The 15,791-nt window shown below is 49.6% G+C and overlaps 1 protein-coding gene across 1 annotated transcript; it reads left to right on the forward strand.

Annotated features, from left to right (window-relative positions):
- Positions 1-5,849: 5,849 nt before the first annotated feature.
- Positions 5,850-9,582, forward strand: Foxa1 (forkhead box A1). Its single transcript, XM_052184709.1, has 2 exons — positions 5,850-5,921; positions 8,248-9,582. Exons 1-2 carry the CDS (start codon positions 5,850-5,852, stop codon positions 9,580-9,582), a joined length of 1,407 nt encoding a protein of 468 aa, XP_052040669.1.
- Positions 9,583-15,791: the final 6,209 nt, after the last annotated feature.

Raw genomic sequence — 15,791 nt, forward strand, 5'->3', positions numbered from 1 at the left:
CTGAGCCAGGAACACCTTGGAACCTGAATCACACCATTGGGGAAGCACTGCAGATCTCACTAGTAACCCACCTAAGCCATGGCTCCAAGAAACAAACTGAACCGAAAAAGCAAGGTGAACTAAGCCTTGCTCTGTGACCCATTAGACAAAACAAACAAACAAACAAACAAAACCTGTATCACCATGATAAACAGCTCTAGTATACTCCAGTATAGCTACTGGAAACGGCAGAGGCAGCAAGCCTATATTGCCCCCCAATCAATATTTTTGGACAAAGAATTGAGCCTCCCCTACTTGTGTCTGTTATTTACTCTCAAAATTAGTGGGGTGGGGGCAAGACACGAATACAACGGGGGACATGAAATGCTTTTGATTGGTTTTGTAAATGAATGGTATGATTTAGTTGATTGTTTCAAAACCATCAGTTATATAGAACTATGTAAATGTGAGGATAATCACATTTGAATAAGCAAAGCTAAACCACCACAGGGTGCTGAAGGATGTGGGGAAGCTGCTGGGTGTGTGGGAAATGGGGAACTCCTGTGGATTGGAGGGGGTGGAGGGCTGGCACTAGAAAGCTGAAGATTTGGCTACTTTGTACCCTTAGGGAAGGATTACATTTAAGCTGCAAAAGGTGAAATTCGTTGACTTTCCGGAGACCTCAGCTTCCGTGGTTGGTTCCCCTTAGCGTGGATTGGACTGTTGCCCCGTGAAGGGTCAAGTCTGGGCCACACACTTGGGCAGCAGGTGTAAAAAAACGCCAGGGCCCTCAAAGGCCTCCGTTCAGTCCGTGGTACACAGTAGGATATCTGCCACCTTGGGGAAAAAAATATATTTTCCAGCTCTTTATGTGAAATGATCATTTTCCATCTTCCTTCAGAACCCTCTTGTGTTTTAATTAGAGGAATATGTAAGGCCAGTGTGCTTCTCCTATCCCCACACTTGAGGGGCTAGGTTAGGAAATAGGGACTGACCAAGCTAATCTTCCGACTAGCTCAGCTGATGGAAATAGTAGCTAACTTTCAGGACAAGCATCTCAAGAGGACCTGGGGGATCCAGATGCGTCCCTGGAGTGGGAGGTGCTAGAGAGGAACGGAGAGCGCTCCTGGAGGGATGGAGATAATTTTTCTCCAGGGAAGATGGGAGCCTTAACTTTTCCTTCCAAGGCTGTGGATTGCCCAGAGAGGCAAGTAGTTCTTCTCAACATTTCTCATTTGAATACATGAAAATGTGAGTTGATCTTGGCAAGGGGAAGCTCTCTCACGGCCAGACTGACGGTTTTGTCGCCCGCGGGCGAGGCCAGGTGGGGGAGCAGCTCCGGCTTAAACATCCGGCTGACGAGCCTGGGTCACGGACTCCGGGGACTTTCTGAAACCTGGCGGCAACTCAAGGGGTGAGAGAACGACAAACTCAATGCCTGGTTTTGTTCGTTTTTTAACAAAACAACCGAAAGCCCTGAATGCGCATATGTGTGGCGCAAAGGCACACCTGAACAGGTGTGCGGGCCCAGAACAGTAGATGATTTGGCCTATCAGGTGGCCCCAGAGCTCTCGCCAACTGGAGACTGGACTTCTTGCAGGCGGCGAACTGGTTCCTTAATGAAGATTTAATGGCAGAAGAAAGAGTAAAAGGATCGTGTGAAGATAGAAAGGAAAAAGAGGAGCAGCGAAAGAGCAGGAACCCGAATGTTTGCCCTGAGTTGGTACCAAGCTTGTTTTGGGTAGTGGTGGCGCTCACTGGTTAGGGCCACCGGGCCACGGGAGACCAGAGCTGGCTTCGCCCTGGGAAGGCACCCAAGCTACCTCCCCAGTCTCGCACACCGCGAACCCTCAGGGCGCCGCATAGCAAGTGCAAGTGGGTGCTCCCAGCCCAGCCCTCTGGGTGCAGCCTTCAGCTGGTCTCAGTCTAAGCTGGCTTTGAACCCAGTTAAAGACCACAGGTCTTAGCTGCTTCTAGTCTAATTCCGCCCCCCACCCCCGGAGGAGGACTTAAGCTTCTTATCTGGTGAGGGGGTGGAGCCCAGCGGAGGAACTCGGACCACCCGGCACCGGGCATGGCTCAGGCCACAGCGGCCTTGACCTGGCCACAGCCCTGAGGTGGGAGGTAACAGCAACGAGGAAAGGGGGCTGACAAGGGAGATCCAAGGAGGGAGCGCTCTTGAGACTCCAGCGGGCACTACAGGGGAAGTCCAGGCTCAAAGTCCTACTCCCTGTCCGCCTCTTAGTTCAGCAAAACAGCGAAGGTCACTAGCGACAGAAGAGGCACCAGCTAATCTCAGGATCCTGCGGCCTTTTATCCCCTGTGCCCTTCTGTCCTGTGATTACCTGCGGGATTCCCAAGTCGCTCTGGGAAGGGTAGGCTGAAGAGGACGAGCCAGTCAAGGGACCTTGTGCTGCCGGTGGGGCATTGAACAGATCTTAAGGCCATAGCTGGATCAGCTTCCGGGAATGACAGAGCCGCTTCCTCTGTTGAAACCGACTGGAACACCAGCGCAGCCCACCTTCCCGACTGCCCTGGCTACCTGGGGCGCCCTAGGCTGTGGCCGACTACCCTGACCCTGGCAAGTTCGGCCTGGGCATCACCAAAGAGACCACGTGGCTCCCTTCTCTTGTGTTCTCCCTGTCCCCCGCCACCCACCCAACCTGAAGGCAGGTTTAATTGCTCTGTTTTCACTCTGGCATAGGGGGACTACTGGGGTAAAGATGTTACAAGGTTTGGGATGCTTGAACTGCTTGTCTGGGTACCAACTAGCCAGAGTGAAGGCAGCAGCCAGCCCTTCGCTCCCCCTCCCTCCCGCCGCCATGGGGGATGGGCGGTTGCCAAGTCAAAGACTTAGAAAGAAGTGACCCCCCACTGTTTTACTTTTAAACCTGGGGGGAACTGGCCTCTTGGTGCACTAAACAACTTCACCAACTGAATTTGTTAGGTGTCCACAAAGTCCTTCACTAAAGTGCCGAGAAGTAATCGAAGTACTGCTTTTCCTTCTTCGTGGCTTCAGTCAACTCTGAATCAAAGCCCGTGCTGCCGGCCGCCTTCCCCGGCTCAGTCCTGTCTAGCCCTGCGGTATTGCGCGAAAGTACATCCAGGAGGCGCTGTGCCGTTAGGCCACAAACCCAAGAACTCCGGGATCAGGGCTTTAAAGCGAGCATTCTGTACCTCCACTCTCGGATTTTGACGATGCTTTTGAGAAACTTCCATGTGGTCTCACGCCTTTTAAGTAGACTTGAAAGGGGGAGCAAAGGAGATTTGGAAAATGGGCTGAAAGGGCATGTGATATTTTAATGAACTCCTTCCACATGACGGTCCCCCTCCCAAGTTATCAACTTGTTATACACTATATATAGCCATTACTAAGTTGTTACTACCCACAGGAGACGTCCAAGTCATGCTGCTGTAGAAAAGCCAAGAGGGCATCAGAGACTCAACCACGAAGGAACAAGGAAGCTACTTAGTCCTGCTGGAAGTCCCCAGAACCAAACTGAGGAGCTAAGCATCCCTGTGCTTTACAAATGAAACGGAGATCCTGTGTAGGGATGTTGAAAAAAGAATTTGTTTCTGAGATATATCCACAGGTACATTTACACACCCGACGGGAGTGACTTCTAGTCACAGGGGCAAATTGCAGTTGGGGAGGTTTGCCTGTTCTGCTGTGTTCCAGGAGGATTTAATTTCACTCTCATTCCTTTGCTTATAATGTGATGTCTACACACACACACACACACACACACACACTCACTCACACACTTTTTATTCAAAAAGGAATTGTAATCCAATGCTTTTATCTTTTTTATTTCCTTAAACTACACATCTTCACCTTCTCTGCTCTCCTGCTGATCTAAGAGATTTATTTGGTTCAAGGATTTAACCTGATTCTCTAGCCAGATTTCAAGGAAGAAAGATTTAAAAGAACAAAGCACCGGGTGGGGGTGAGTGTCTATTTGGAAGACAAGTAAAAACACATTCCTTCAAATGAGATTAATTACCTTAAAAAAAAAACAGCTTTGCAAAACAAGAATATTTTAGTCTCTTGGTGACTTTAAAGTTTATTTTATTGCTTCTAAAGGAAATCTAGCACACCTACAGGCTGGAGCAAGACATTCAGGGAGGGCCGCACAGTCACACTTACTTCGAAACGCAGGAAGTATTATACATGGTCACAAACACTAGAAGTCACTCGGAGGTAAGCACCTTCTCCAAACCTATGGCAAACTCTGTCTAGCCTAATCTCTTTGGTTTAGTCTCTTTCCACTGGATACGAAGGCAAGCACTACCGGAGAAGAATTGGAAGGAAGCAAGAGACTTTGAGTTGGGGAGAATTTTCCAGTTACCCAGGACCAGGAGTCTGATACCCTGACCCATCTCTTCCAGCTCAGAGACGACCAGGCACTACTGTGGACTGACTGGCTTCAGCCTGGCACCTCGTTTAGCATGGCAGATGCGTTCCAGCACCCAGGCCCACACACTCCCAGTTTATGCCGGTGTTTCGGGAGATGTCCCCTCCCCCTGACCTTTCTCTATCAGAAACCAGACGGTCGCCTGCAGCTCGGTCCCGGAGGCAGCAGAAGGGGGGGGGGGGGAGGATGGGGGGGAGAGGAGGAGCCCGGCCAGGAGAGAGGCAGGCTTGACTAGGATCCGCCTGCCTTATCACACAAACATCTGCGCTCAGTTTCTTCCTCTTTCTGATCGCTGCAGATGACAAGGGGAGTGGAGTGGACTGAGGCGGAAAAAAAAAAAGTTATGTCATAAAAATATAAAACGGTGCTGTGACTCACCTGCTCTTAGCCGCAGGTACGAGTTTCGTGGCAGCGCCTCCGTTCTGCTAGCCAGGAGCCCAGGTCGGCCTAACGTCACTCAGCTCGGCTGACTCAGATGACTGGGTTTCTAGTGACGAGGCAAAAGTGGGGCTTTTCCCTTTTCCAAGCACGGAGCCCGGGAAGTGGGGGTGGTCTCCCAGGGTTGAACTTTGGGTCAAGAACCGGAATGAGGGGAGCAAAGGAGCCGAGTGGACCAAGAACGGAATCGTAGTCAGGTCCAGAGGGTGGTGAGCTCCTCTAGGAGGGAACTCGGGTCATTCAGCGAGCATGATCCTTGTGCTGGGGCTCTGACGCCACCACCCCGGTCCTTCTCCAGCAGCACAGCTAGGGTTGAGAGCCCTAGCCTAGCCTCCAGGCACCGCCTATTTTTCTTTTTCTTCTTCTTCTTTTTTTTTTTCTTTCTTTTTTCCTTTTCCAAAGGGGGTCACACACACACACACACACACACACACACACACACACACACGCCCCATTTTCCTCTTTCCCTAGCCGCGAGGCTTAAACCAATTATACTGCTTTGTAAACAAAGTGAGGGCCAGGTTTGGGGGGAGGGGGTGGCGGGAGGGGCGCGGGGGGCGCGCGGCGCTGGCGCGGCGGGGCGGGAGGCGCGGCGGCTGGACTGGCGGGCGGCCGCCTCACAGGTGCACCTCGGGCTTTGTAGGTGCGAGCGTCTTTGTGCGGCGGACAAATGGGGAGAGGACGAGGAGGTGGGCACTCGGGCGACGTAAGATCCACATCAGCTCAACTGCACTCGCTTCGCACAGGCCGCCCGCTCACTTCCCGCGGAGGCGCTGCCGGGCGCCGCGCTCCGCGGCCCCGTCCTGTCCCTGGCGCTGCCCCCTCCCGCCGCGCCGCCGCCGCCGCCGCGCACGCCGCGCCCCGCAGCGCCCGGCTTCCTCCTCGCCGGGGTGGCGCTGGGCCCTCGAGCGCTCCGGTGACCGCCGCGGCTCAGCGCCCCTCCCCCGCCCCGAGCCGCGCACCCGCCCGTCGCTCCGCACGGGGTTGGATGGTTGTGTCGGTCAGGGTGACTCCAGGATGTTAGGGACTGTGAAGATGGAAGGGCATGAGAGCAACGACTGGAACAGCTACTACGCGGACACGCAGGAGGTGAGTGGCGGGGAGGCGGAGGGGCGTCCCCAGAGTCGGTGTCCGGGGAGACCCGGGCGAGGTGGGCTCCTGCCGGGACTGGGACGGGCGGAGTGGGGGCGGCTCGTCCGAGGCGCGGCTCCCATCGTGGCCCCCACGCCGTTCTCTGCCAGCCCCCTGCCCGCTGGATCCTGGCGCTTGCAACGAGCGGAGAGTTTTTAGGAAACTCTGGGCTTTGAAAACCCCGGCTCCGGGAAGCACTTGTGTTTGCCCGGTAGAGAGCGGGAGCCAGAGCCCGGCCCCGGGAGCCGTGGGTTGGCCGGCGGGCTCTGGCTTGAGTTATGGAGCAACTAAGAGAGTCGGTGCTCGCTTACCGGGCGGCCTCTCAGTCACGCCACTTAATTAGCCGATGTCTTTGGATACAAATAATCTGCCGCAAAAGTTGGAGTTTTTTCATAATGAATGATTTCTAAATTTTATAAAACTTATTCTTCAAAAGCCGTTTGTAGAAAAGTGTATCTTCGTTCGTCTCTAGGACCGCTGGGTGGCGCTAGTGCGAACAGAATCTTTTTCCAGAACTCGGGGCCAAGAACCTGTTTCTCTTCATTGTCCCCTTGGTGGCATGTTCGCTGGGTTTATTTTACATTGTGCACAAAAGCATTGCGAGGAAAATCAGGTACAGGCAGGGCCACTACTTTTTAAAAGTATTTTCTAGAAATAGCTGCCGATTGCCTTCCAAAGTGTAATTACCGTTATCGAAAACGCTTACTGAGAAAGCCTCGTGCGATCTTGGAGAGAGGGCTAGAAATAAATCCCAAAGTACTTTAAGATCTGTACAGAAAAGTACAGAATTCGAAAAGACCTTCGTGGCGATTTAGTTATTCGTTTCTGTGTTTCTTTGAGAACTATATCTTTTTTAGTCTTCTTTTTGAAATCTATCCATCTCTTATGATTTCAAATGGAGTTACATTTACTGATGAACATAAATTTAAGGACGTCAATATTTTCTGTTAGATTACCAGATAAGCAGTTATATGTCAGGACTCTTCTGTTTTTTAGCCACCTTGTTATTCGCTAGATTGCTATTGATGGAGATATCGCTTGCTGATGATTTTTAGTAGGAGCTTAGACCACTTTCAGGGTTTTAATTTTGATGCAGTCACCTCGGCCCACCAGAGAAGACCCCTATGGAAAGAGCTTTCTTACATCTCACAGCTGAGAATTAGGAAGCAGGCTAGCATTAAGAGAAAGTAAGTAGAGTTTCACTTGGGAATTTTAAATTGTTCCGAACTACTCGTGTAGTTTCAAAGGCCAGGCTTTGCTGGGAGCAGTAACAGCTATCAGTTACAGTATGTGTGTGTGTGTGTGTGTGTGTGTGTGTGTGTGTGTGTGTGTGTGTATCTGTGTGTATCTGTGTGTGTGTGTGAATTGTGTTATCAGAGTCTTTAATGCAAGGTTTTGTATAGGCGAGAAGAGCTGTACAGGTAAAGTGCCGCGTTAATTATATTATATGTTAATTATATGCGCCGCGTTGTTCTGGTGTACAGCTTTTTTTTTATTTTGTTTTTCCCAGAACTTTATTTAACTGATAAGTTTACCTCTTTTAAAATATTAGCTTTGTCACAAGTACGTGGAAAGCATTATTTCTAAATATGATAACGGAACGTCATCTTTAGCACCGACTATTAAGACAAAGCCAGTTTCTGGGAGATGAGTAATTGGTATGGGGGGGGGGTGTCCATTTTGACAAATAGGCCAAAAATGGGTGAGAGTTTTACAGCAGCCAGCACTATGCATCCCGCTGTGCGATTGATCAGCGTCGCCTGCCAGTCCTCCACAGGGTGGGTGCCTAGCTGGTGCCCTGTTGATCACCCAAGCAGGCCTGTGTGGAAGCTACATCCCCGTTCGGGTGAAGGGAAGAAGCAGGGGGCTCAGAAATAAATTCTATTTTTCGGAATTTTAAAATTGACCGGGCCAAAAGGCAAGTTGTTTAGGCTGGTTTGGGGTAGATACTTGGATAGAGCCAGCGGTGGATGAAATGAAGGGTCCTTAGAAGCCAGCCCCTGATCCAGGCTTGTAAGGCGATTATGCATCTTCCCGGGGACATATTTTCTGTGAGCATTAATCTTTCCCGCTGCAGCGCTAGGATCCCCCCCACCCCCTGCAGTGTAAGCCGTCTTTGCGTAGTCAGGGAAGGGCACCTAACAGTTTACCCTGGCTGGGGAGTTCCGGAGCTTTGCAGAAATGTTGTTAGCTCGCCCATGGCTCACTCCCAGGCCAGCCAAACTCTGGGGCACGCTACTAACCCCGCCCTTCGGGGCCTCTTCCCTCGCTGTCTCTGCTCCAGGCCTACTCCTCTGTCCCCGTCAGCAACATGAACTCCGGCCTGGGCTCCATGAACTCCATGAACACCTACATGACCATGAACACCATGACCACGAGCGGCAACATGACCCCGGCTTCCTTCAACATGTCCTACGCCAACCCGGGCTTAGGGGCCGGCCTGAGTCCCGGGGCTGTGGCCGGCATGCCCGGGGGCTCTGCAGGCGCCATGAACAGCATGACTGCGGCGGGCGTCACGGCCATGGGTGCTGCACTGAGCCCGGGAGGCATGGGCTCCATGGGCGCACAGCCCGCGGCCTCCATGAATGGCCTGGGTCCCTACGCTGCCGCCATGAACCCGTGCATGAGCCCCATGGCGTACGCACCGTCCAACCTGGGCCGCAGCCGCGCGGGGGGCGGCGGCGACGCCAAGACGTTCAAGCGCAGCTACCCTCACGCCAAGCCCCCCTACTCCTACATCTCGCTCATCACCATGGCCATCCAGCAGGCGCCCAGCAAGATGCTCACGCTGAGCGAGATCTACCAGTGGATCATGGACCTCTTCCCCTATTACCGTCAGAACCAGCAGCGCTGGCAGAACTCCATCCGCCACTCGCTGTCTTTCAACGATTGTTTCGTCAAGGTGGCGCGATCCCCGGACAAGCCGGGCAAGGGCTCCTACTGGACGCTGCACCCGGACTCCGGCAACATGTTCGAGAACGGCTGCTACTTGCGCCGTCAAAAGCGCTTCAAGTGTGAGAAGCAGCCGGGGGCCGGAGGTGGGAGCGGGGCCGGCGGCTCCAAGGGGGTCCCAGAAAGCCGCAAGGACCCCTCAGGGCCCGGGATCCCCAGCGCCGAGTCACCCCTCCACCGGGGTGTGCACGGAAAGGCTAGCCAGCTAGAGGGCGCGCCGGCACCCGGGCCCGCCGCCAGCCCCCAGACTCTGGACCACAGCGGGGCCACGGCGACAGGGGGCGCTTCGGAGTTGAAGTCTCCAGCGTCTTCATCTGCGCCCCCCATAAGCTCCGGGCCAGGGGCGCTGGCATCTGTACCCCCCTCTCACCCGGCGCACGGCCTGGCACCCCACGAATCTCAGCTGCACCTGAAAGGGGACCCCCACTACTCCTTTAATCACCCCTTCTCCATCAACAACCTCATGTCCTCCTCCGAGCAGCAGCACAAGCTGGACTTCAAGGCATACGAGCAGGCGCTTCAGTACTCTCCGTACGGCGCCACCTTGCCCGCCAGTCTGCCCCTTGGCAGCGCCTCAGTGGCCACGAGGAGCCCCATCGAGCCCTCAGCCCTGGAGCCGGCCTACTACCAAGGTGTGTATTCCAGACCCGTGCTAAATACTTCCTAGCTCCCAGAACTGAGGGTTTTGTCTGCATGGCCAACCTGGTAGCAGGGAAGAAAACCAACAGCAAACAAACAAAACCACACACACACACACACACACCAAACCAACCGCATAATACAATTCCCAATAGTTTTATTTTTCATGCACAATTTTCCCCAGTTCAGAGGACTGTTACTTTATTATTGTATTCAACACTCATTGTGTGTATTACCACAAATACATACCAACATTCCCCGCCCCCCCAGCAGAAACGTTTAATGATCCACAAATGTACATAGAGAAAATCTTCTTTCCCTTTCTCCCTTTCACTCCTTCCCCTGTGGACACATTCTAGTCCCTGCAGGGCTTATTTAAAAAGAAGATGGTCAACTTTGTAAAATACTTGTTTGTGCTTTTTTTGTTGTTGTTGTTGCACCTCCTCCCTGAGGCCCACTACCGGAGTTTACAGGTCTGTGGCAATACTCTTAACTCAGTAAAGATGGAAATGGTAAAGAAAACAAGTACACAGTAGAGGCTCTTGAGAGTAGTGATCGGTAGCACTGCCGTGATGCAGGAAGGGATAAACCGGTTACGCACATTGGAGCCCTTTGCTTTCACCTAACATTCAGAGAGCAGAGCGGACGTCTTTAAATGAAATGCATATATATGTCTATGGACTTAATACCGTGCCCAGATGTGAAGACCTCGTTCACTTTTGCATAACACGTAGAGGTAATAGCTAGGTATAGACGTGCTACATTTTCAAAAATTGCCTGACCGAGTTACAAGGATGCCTCTCCACACTTGTCCGCTCTACCCACCTACCCTGGAAATCCAGTTCTTCAGGAACTGCCTTCCTCCCTAATTCTGCTCCTTACTTTACAGAGAGTCATCATGGTCATGTCATTCAGAGGTCACATGTATAAAATTAGCTTTTGTGTATGTATACAATTTAAAGGATCCCCCCCAACCCAGGGGAAAAAAAGGAAGGATCATACTGTTGAGAGAGAAGTTATGAGAAATGCATTTCAAAATTTGGTCTGGAGTTCCAAAGTCCCAATTGTGGCCATTTAGTTATTGCCATCCTATTCTTGGTTCATCCAGTGTTAATGCACTTTCCACAGTTGGACGTGGTGTTAGCTCTAGACAAACGGGTTCCATTATTATTCCTCTTTGCCTTCTCGATGTTAATTTATTGCATGGTTTATTCCTTTTCTTTACAGCCGAAATTGCTTAAGTGATGGTTAAAATGACAAATTAAAATGTTAATTTTTATCGATGTGATTTGTAATTAAGATATTTTGATTTCAATAACAAAAATAATACAAGATTTGAATCTGTGGAATATGTTCCTGATCATTTGCAGTTAAGGAATTTAAATAAATCACATGTTAACGACAAAGAATTTCTGTTTTTCTCTTTCACTCAAAATCCAAAATAGAACTTTAATTAGAATCCAAAATAGGTCTTCTGAATGGGATATTTTACAAATTCTGAAATTTAATATTAAAGAAAAGCAGGGATATGATTAAACTAAAATGGTTTCATTTCCAATTTAAACGAATGTGTAACTAGTAAAATGTGGCAAAAGGAATTCAATTAAAGCTGGTAGGTAACTTGACACTATTCCAAGAACTGAGGTGTTGGTTTTTTTTTAATATTACTGGTAATATTTACTTGAGTTTTTTTTTGGGGGGGGAGGAGGGGTATAACCCTTCTGTGCCTCTTTTTAGTCTTTTTTTTTTCTTCCTGGTTTGAAATTAAATGATCAATTCCCTATTTTTTTCTAATCCAAGAAGTAGTTGAATAAGAATAAAACAGCAACTTTGGCTGCTAAAATTAAGTTATCTACGACAGACTCTGAACCCTCGCATTAACAGAGAAACAAAACTTAGCTATCTTAGTCGGTTTGGGGGGGGGGGGGCGTTAATTCATTCCTGCCGGGGAAGCTTTGAGAGTATTTCAGGGTAGCTGCTGTGTTGTGTTTTGTGAAGATATTTTTAAAATATTGTTTCTAAGAACTTAAAGCTGATGGCTTGTTTGCCTTGTAAGAAGCTTTGAAATGCAACTTCACACCCCACAGTTGCTTGAGATCACAAAATCATTAATCTCCTTTGATAGTAGGCTCACTTTCCAGTCCACCTATTTCTTTGTAAGGCTTGTTCGGATTGACACCAACAATAACAGCACAAGCCGAAGCAGAGGCTGGCCTGCCGGAGCCCTCGAGTGTGAACTCCATCCTCACGAGGGCTTGAACTTGGGCAGCCTGTACTGTGATCACAGCACTCCACACTACAGACAAGATAAAAAGAGCCATGCCAGGCGCTTAATTATCGCGTAATTACCTCCTAAGATGAGAGAAGGGTGCCGCGTAGCCACTTGAGAGAAATCCAGAAATCCCTGCTTTGCTCTCTGCGACTAATGAAAAGGGGGAAGAGAAATTGTTGGCGTGAGTAATTTCTAAACTTAATTCCAAGTCCTCTAAAAGACATCAAGCATCCCAAAGACTAAAAAGCTTTCGTTCTCAACAGTTACACTTACAACGGGTAAATAAATGGCAGCAAATTCAAACTCTTATGTAATACAAAAGCATGATCTTCAGCCTTTGCTTTTCTCGTGTTGTCCTGAAACGAAAGTCTAACTTCGGGTGCAGTCCCTTTTCTCCTCCTGGTTTGTGTAGATCTTAGTTTTTGCTCCTTGACTCTTTGTGCAGTTTTCTGGGTTTGCAGAGGAGAGGTGCCTGTGGTCCAGGCCGCCCGAAGGACGGGGGATGCGGGATGCTGGAAGCCAGAGCTAGAGTCCGGCTTGGCTCACATGCGCCTGCGGGCTGTGCTCCCGCCCCGTGGGCTTCGCACCGGGTTCTGTAGCTATGCTCTGTGCCACCGCGGGCCACCGCGGTCCTCTAGGAGCACGCAGGCTGGGAGCCCCGGACAGATGGTTGCTGGGGAAGAGGGGGTAGAGCGGATCGCTTGAGCATTCTGAGGTGACAAATGCAGTTAGTTCTTCATTGTTTGGGCATTTTCCCCTCCTAGCGAATAAATCTTCTGTTGAGCCACAGACCTAAAAGTCAACAAAGGAGGCCGGGCGCCGGGCCTCTGGCCCACCCCGCGGCCTGCCTGGCCGAGTCGCTCCCGCTGCGTAATCCCTTCCTCGGAAACCCCGACACACAAATGCGGGATCGCCCGACCAGGGCGCTGCGTCGGGATCGGGGAGAAAACATCTGTGCTTCCAGCGGCGCGCAGGGACCCTCCCGAGAGCACAGCCTGCGAGCGACCCGACATCCTCCGCCCCCACCCCGTTTTAGTCCCCCGGCCCCCGATTTCTTCACCGTTGCTTCATCCTCCAGAAAGTGAATGTACCGGGCTTAGCAAACGCCCAGAGCTGAGATTTTTTTTAGGAATTTTGTTCGGGGATGGGGGAGGGGCCGGAAGCGGGGGCAGCGAGGAGGGAAAAAGCTTCCAACTGACCCAAGTGGAAAGCTCCAGGGGCCGTGGGATCCACCACGCCGCGGAGTAAACAGTAACACAGAAAAGCCTTTGGGCAGTGAGTGCAGGGCCTGCCCGGGTGGGGAGCCTCAGTAATTACTTTCACCTTGTGTCTGGAAGCTCAGCTCTGAAACCTTTTTAAACACTGATTGAAAAAATAAAACAAAAAAGAGCCCAAGATAGATAAGGAAATTCTACTCCGCACAACTAAACTCCGAAGCGGTCCCAAGCAGAAGATAGCTCAGCCCGATTTCTGTGAGATCGGCAGAAATCACCTTCAAATCCCAAGGATAAAATGCAATTTCTATTGTCCCTTAGTGGCCTCCCGCACTTCAGAAAGATGACTGGGAAATAATAAGCGATGAAAATAAGCATATGCTAGTGAAGTTGTTAACTGATGTTTTCTTTTTTCAGAGGCGGATTTCACTGAGACTGTTAAACTTTTTTTCCTCGAGTTTAATCGTTTTAACAAATGAGCCACAACAGGAGAGAATTTCAAGAATGACAAAATTATAAAATTCTGTTGTTTTGGCATTTAAAATATTGATCTCAGTTCCAGGAAAATGCTTATTACGTTTCTTTAAAAAAAAAAAAAAAAAAAAAAAAAACCTGCCGTGATCAATAGAAATTCTTTTCATTGCAGACGAAAGTAGGAGACCTGTAGCCCAAATTAATTAACCTTTCCCCAAGATCAATTGGTTTTCTGTTGATTTAGCAGTAATATCATAGAACATTTAGCTATAATGTATTTTAATGTGACACTTCAATATGTCAAGAGGAAAGAACCTCACTGAAACTAAAATTGCTTAAATTATGTAGTATGTATTTAATAATTTTTAAAAATTGTCTGAAAATTAACTATTTGCTTGAATTGTGGATGTGTTTTGCAACCAAATGCAGTTAGAGAATGCCCCCTGATTCGAGATAATTGAGTGCAAGAAGAGATTATTACAAGTCACCCTGACCTAAATAGCTAATCAAATTATGTTAAAATTTAGGTATAAAATTTACCCAAATTGAAAGTGTAATTATACCTCAAAAAGTCTCAGAAGACTAAGAATGTAAGGGCAAAATAGCATAAGAGAACTCCTAACATCCTTGGAATCAATGCACCGCGGAGAGAGGACATTTTAAAAAGTAGCCACAGTATCAAGCTTTATTTCTACCCAAGGTTAGTATTTAGTGTGTCCAAATACATTTAACAACAGGCTTCTTTAAGTCTCCTCTTCCTTCCAAATAGTTAACTTGGGGACATAATGACTCCATTGGTATTTCTCTTTTTCCCTCCCAGGCCAGCTCCATTCATTGAACTTTGCACAGCTGGCTTTGCAACCCTCGCCCCCACCCCCTTTCCTGCAGCCCTTTTAGGAAGCACTGTGGGACTGAAGAATACCGAAGAAGTTCAGCGGTCACCTGTAAAACACATTTTCATTCCAAACACTTTAAAACCTGACCAAGGGGGAAGTCACTCGTACTGACTTTCTTGCCCCAACCTCTCCCTAACCTCTCCAATCGCTATAGCTACAATCACACGCCAAAAGAGTATTGTCAACTTTTCCTCTGCAGTCCCGGGAGCCGAGGTTTAGAAATGCCACCTCAGGATACTTTGGAGTAAAACTGTAGTCGACTGGGAATTTCAAGGCAGGGTAACATCCCTTAAAATCTGGGGAGGAAAGGGCTGTATTCCAGACTTTAGAAGCCAGGTGAGACGCTAGTATGTTGAATTCCGACTCAACTTGACGAGGGACACCCGGGGAAACAAGATTCAAAGTTCTACTCGTGAGGCCGCCTTCTACTGTCCCAAACTCCTCTTAAGGATTTCACATAGGGGGCCCTGAAACCCCTGAACCTAAGAGAACCCACCTAGAAATTCTCCCCTCCACTCCAAAGCATTGCCTGGGAATTGGGAATAATCAAAGAAATGGAAGTCTGGGCTTATTTCCCAGCTCCTCTGAAGTGTGTTACCCCATTGCTTGTCTAATCACGTCCTCAGCCGAGACTCTCGTTTTCTTCTTTCTTTCCCTTTCTCTGATATCAAAGAGTGTTTTTTATTTTTTTTTGAGATTTCTTTTTTTTATTCGATATATTTTTTTATTTACATTTCAAATGATTTCCCCTTTCCTGGCTCCCCACTCCCATAAGCCTTCATCCCTCCCCCTGTTCCCTATTCCCCCCTTCCCACTTCCCTGTTCTGGTATTGCCCTATACTTCTGCACTGAGCCTTTCCAGAACCAGGGGCCACTTCGAGGAATTATTTTTAAAATGAAAATTGAATGAGAAAACTGTAAGGGTCTCTGTGGAGACCTCTGTGGAGGTTTGTTTCGTTTATAGATGTAATTTTAAGAGTCCTTTACGCAAGAGGGAGGAAATGTAGTGTCTTGTATCTTCTGTGCGCCCCAACACTGATTTTCTCGGCACTAACTGGGTGTCTAGGACGTTTGTCTAGCTTTGGGTTCCCTTGAGTTTCTCCCCTAGACGCCCAGTTATGAACGCCAAGCCCATCGAGCTGAGCTGGACAATGAGCTCCCGCGGTGGCCTCCTTGACTCTTTCCAGGTGGAGGCGGATACACTGGCTGGGTCTGCACTGAGCGGTGAAGTGGGCAGGGCATTGTCCAGGTTTCCTGGCCTCTCCCTGGAGTCACAAGGCCTTCTGCCGACACGCGCTTCCTTTGTGTTATGCCTGGCTAATATATTAATGGGGCGGATAACCCGGATCCTTCGGGCAGAGGGAGGAGGCCCGTAATGGGG

Source organism: Apodemus sylvaticus, chromosome 6, assembly GCF_947179515.1.
Source record: "Apodemus sylvaticus chromosome 6, mApoSyl1.1, whole genome shotgun sequence".
Taxonomy (NCBI): domain Eukaryota; kingdom Metazoa; phylum Chordata; class Mammalia; order Rodentia; family Muridae; genus Apodemus; species Apodemus sylvaticus.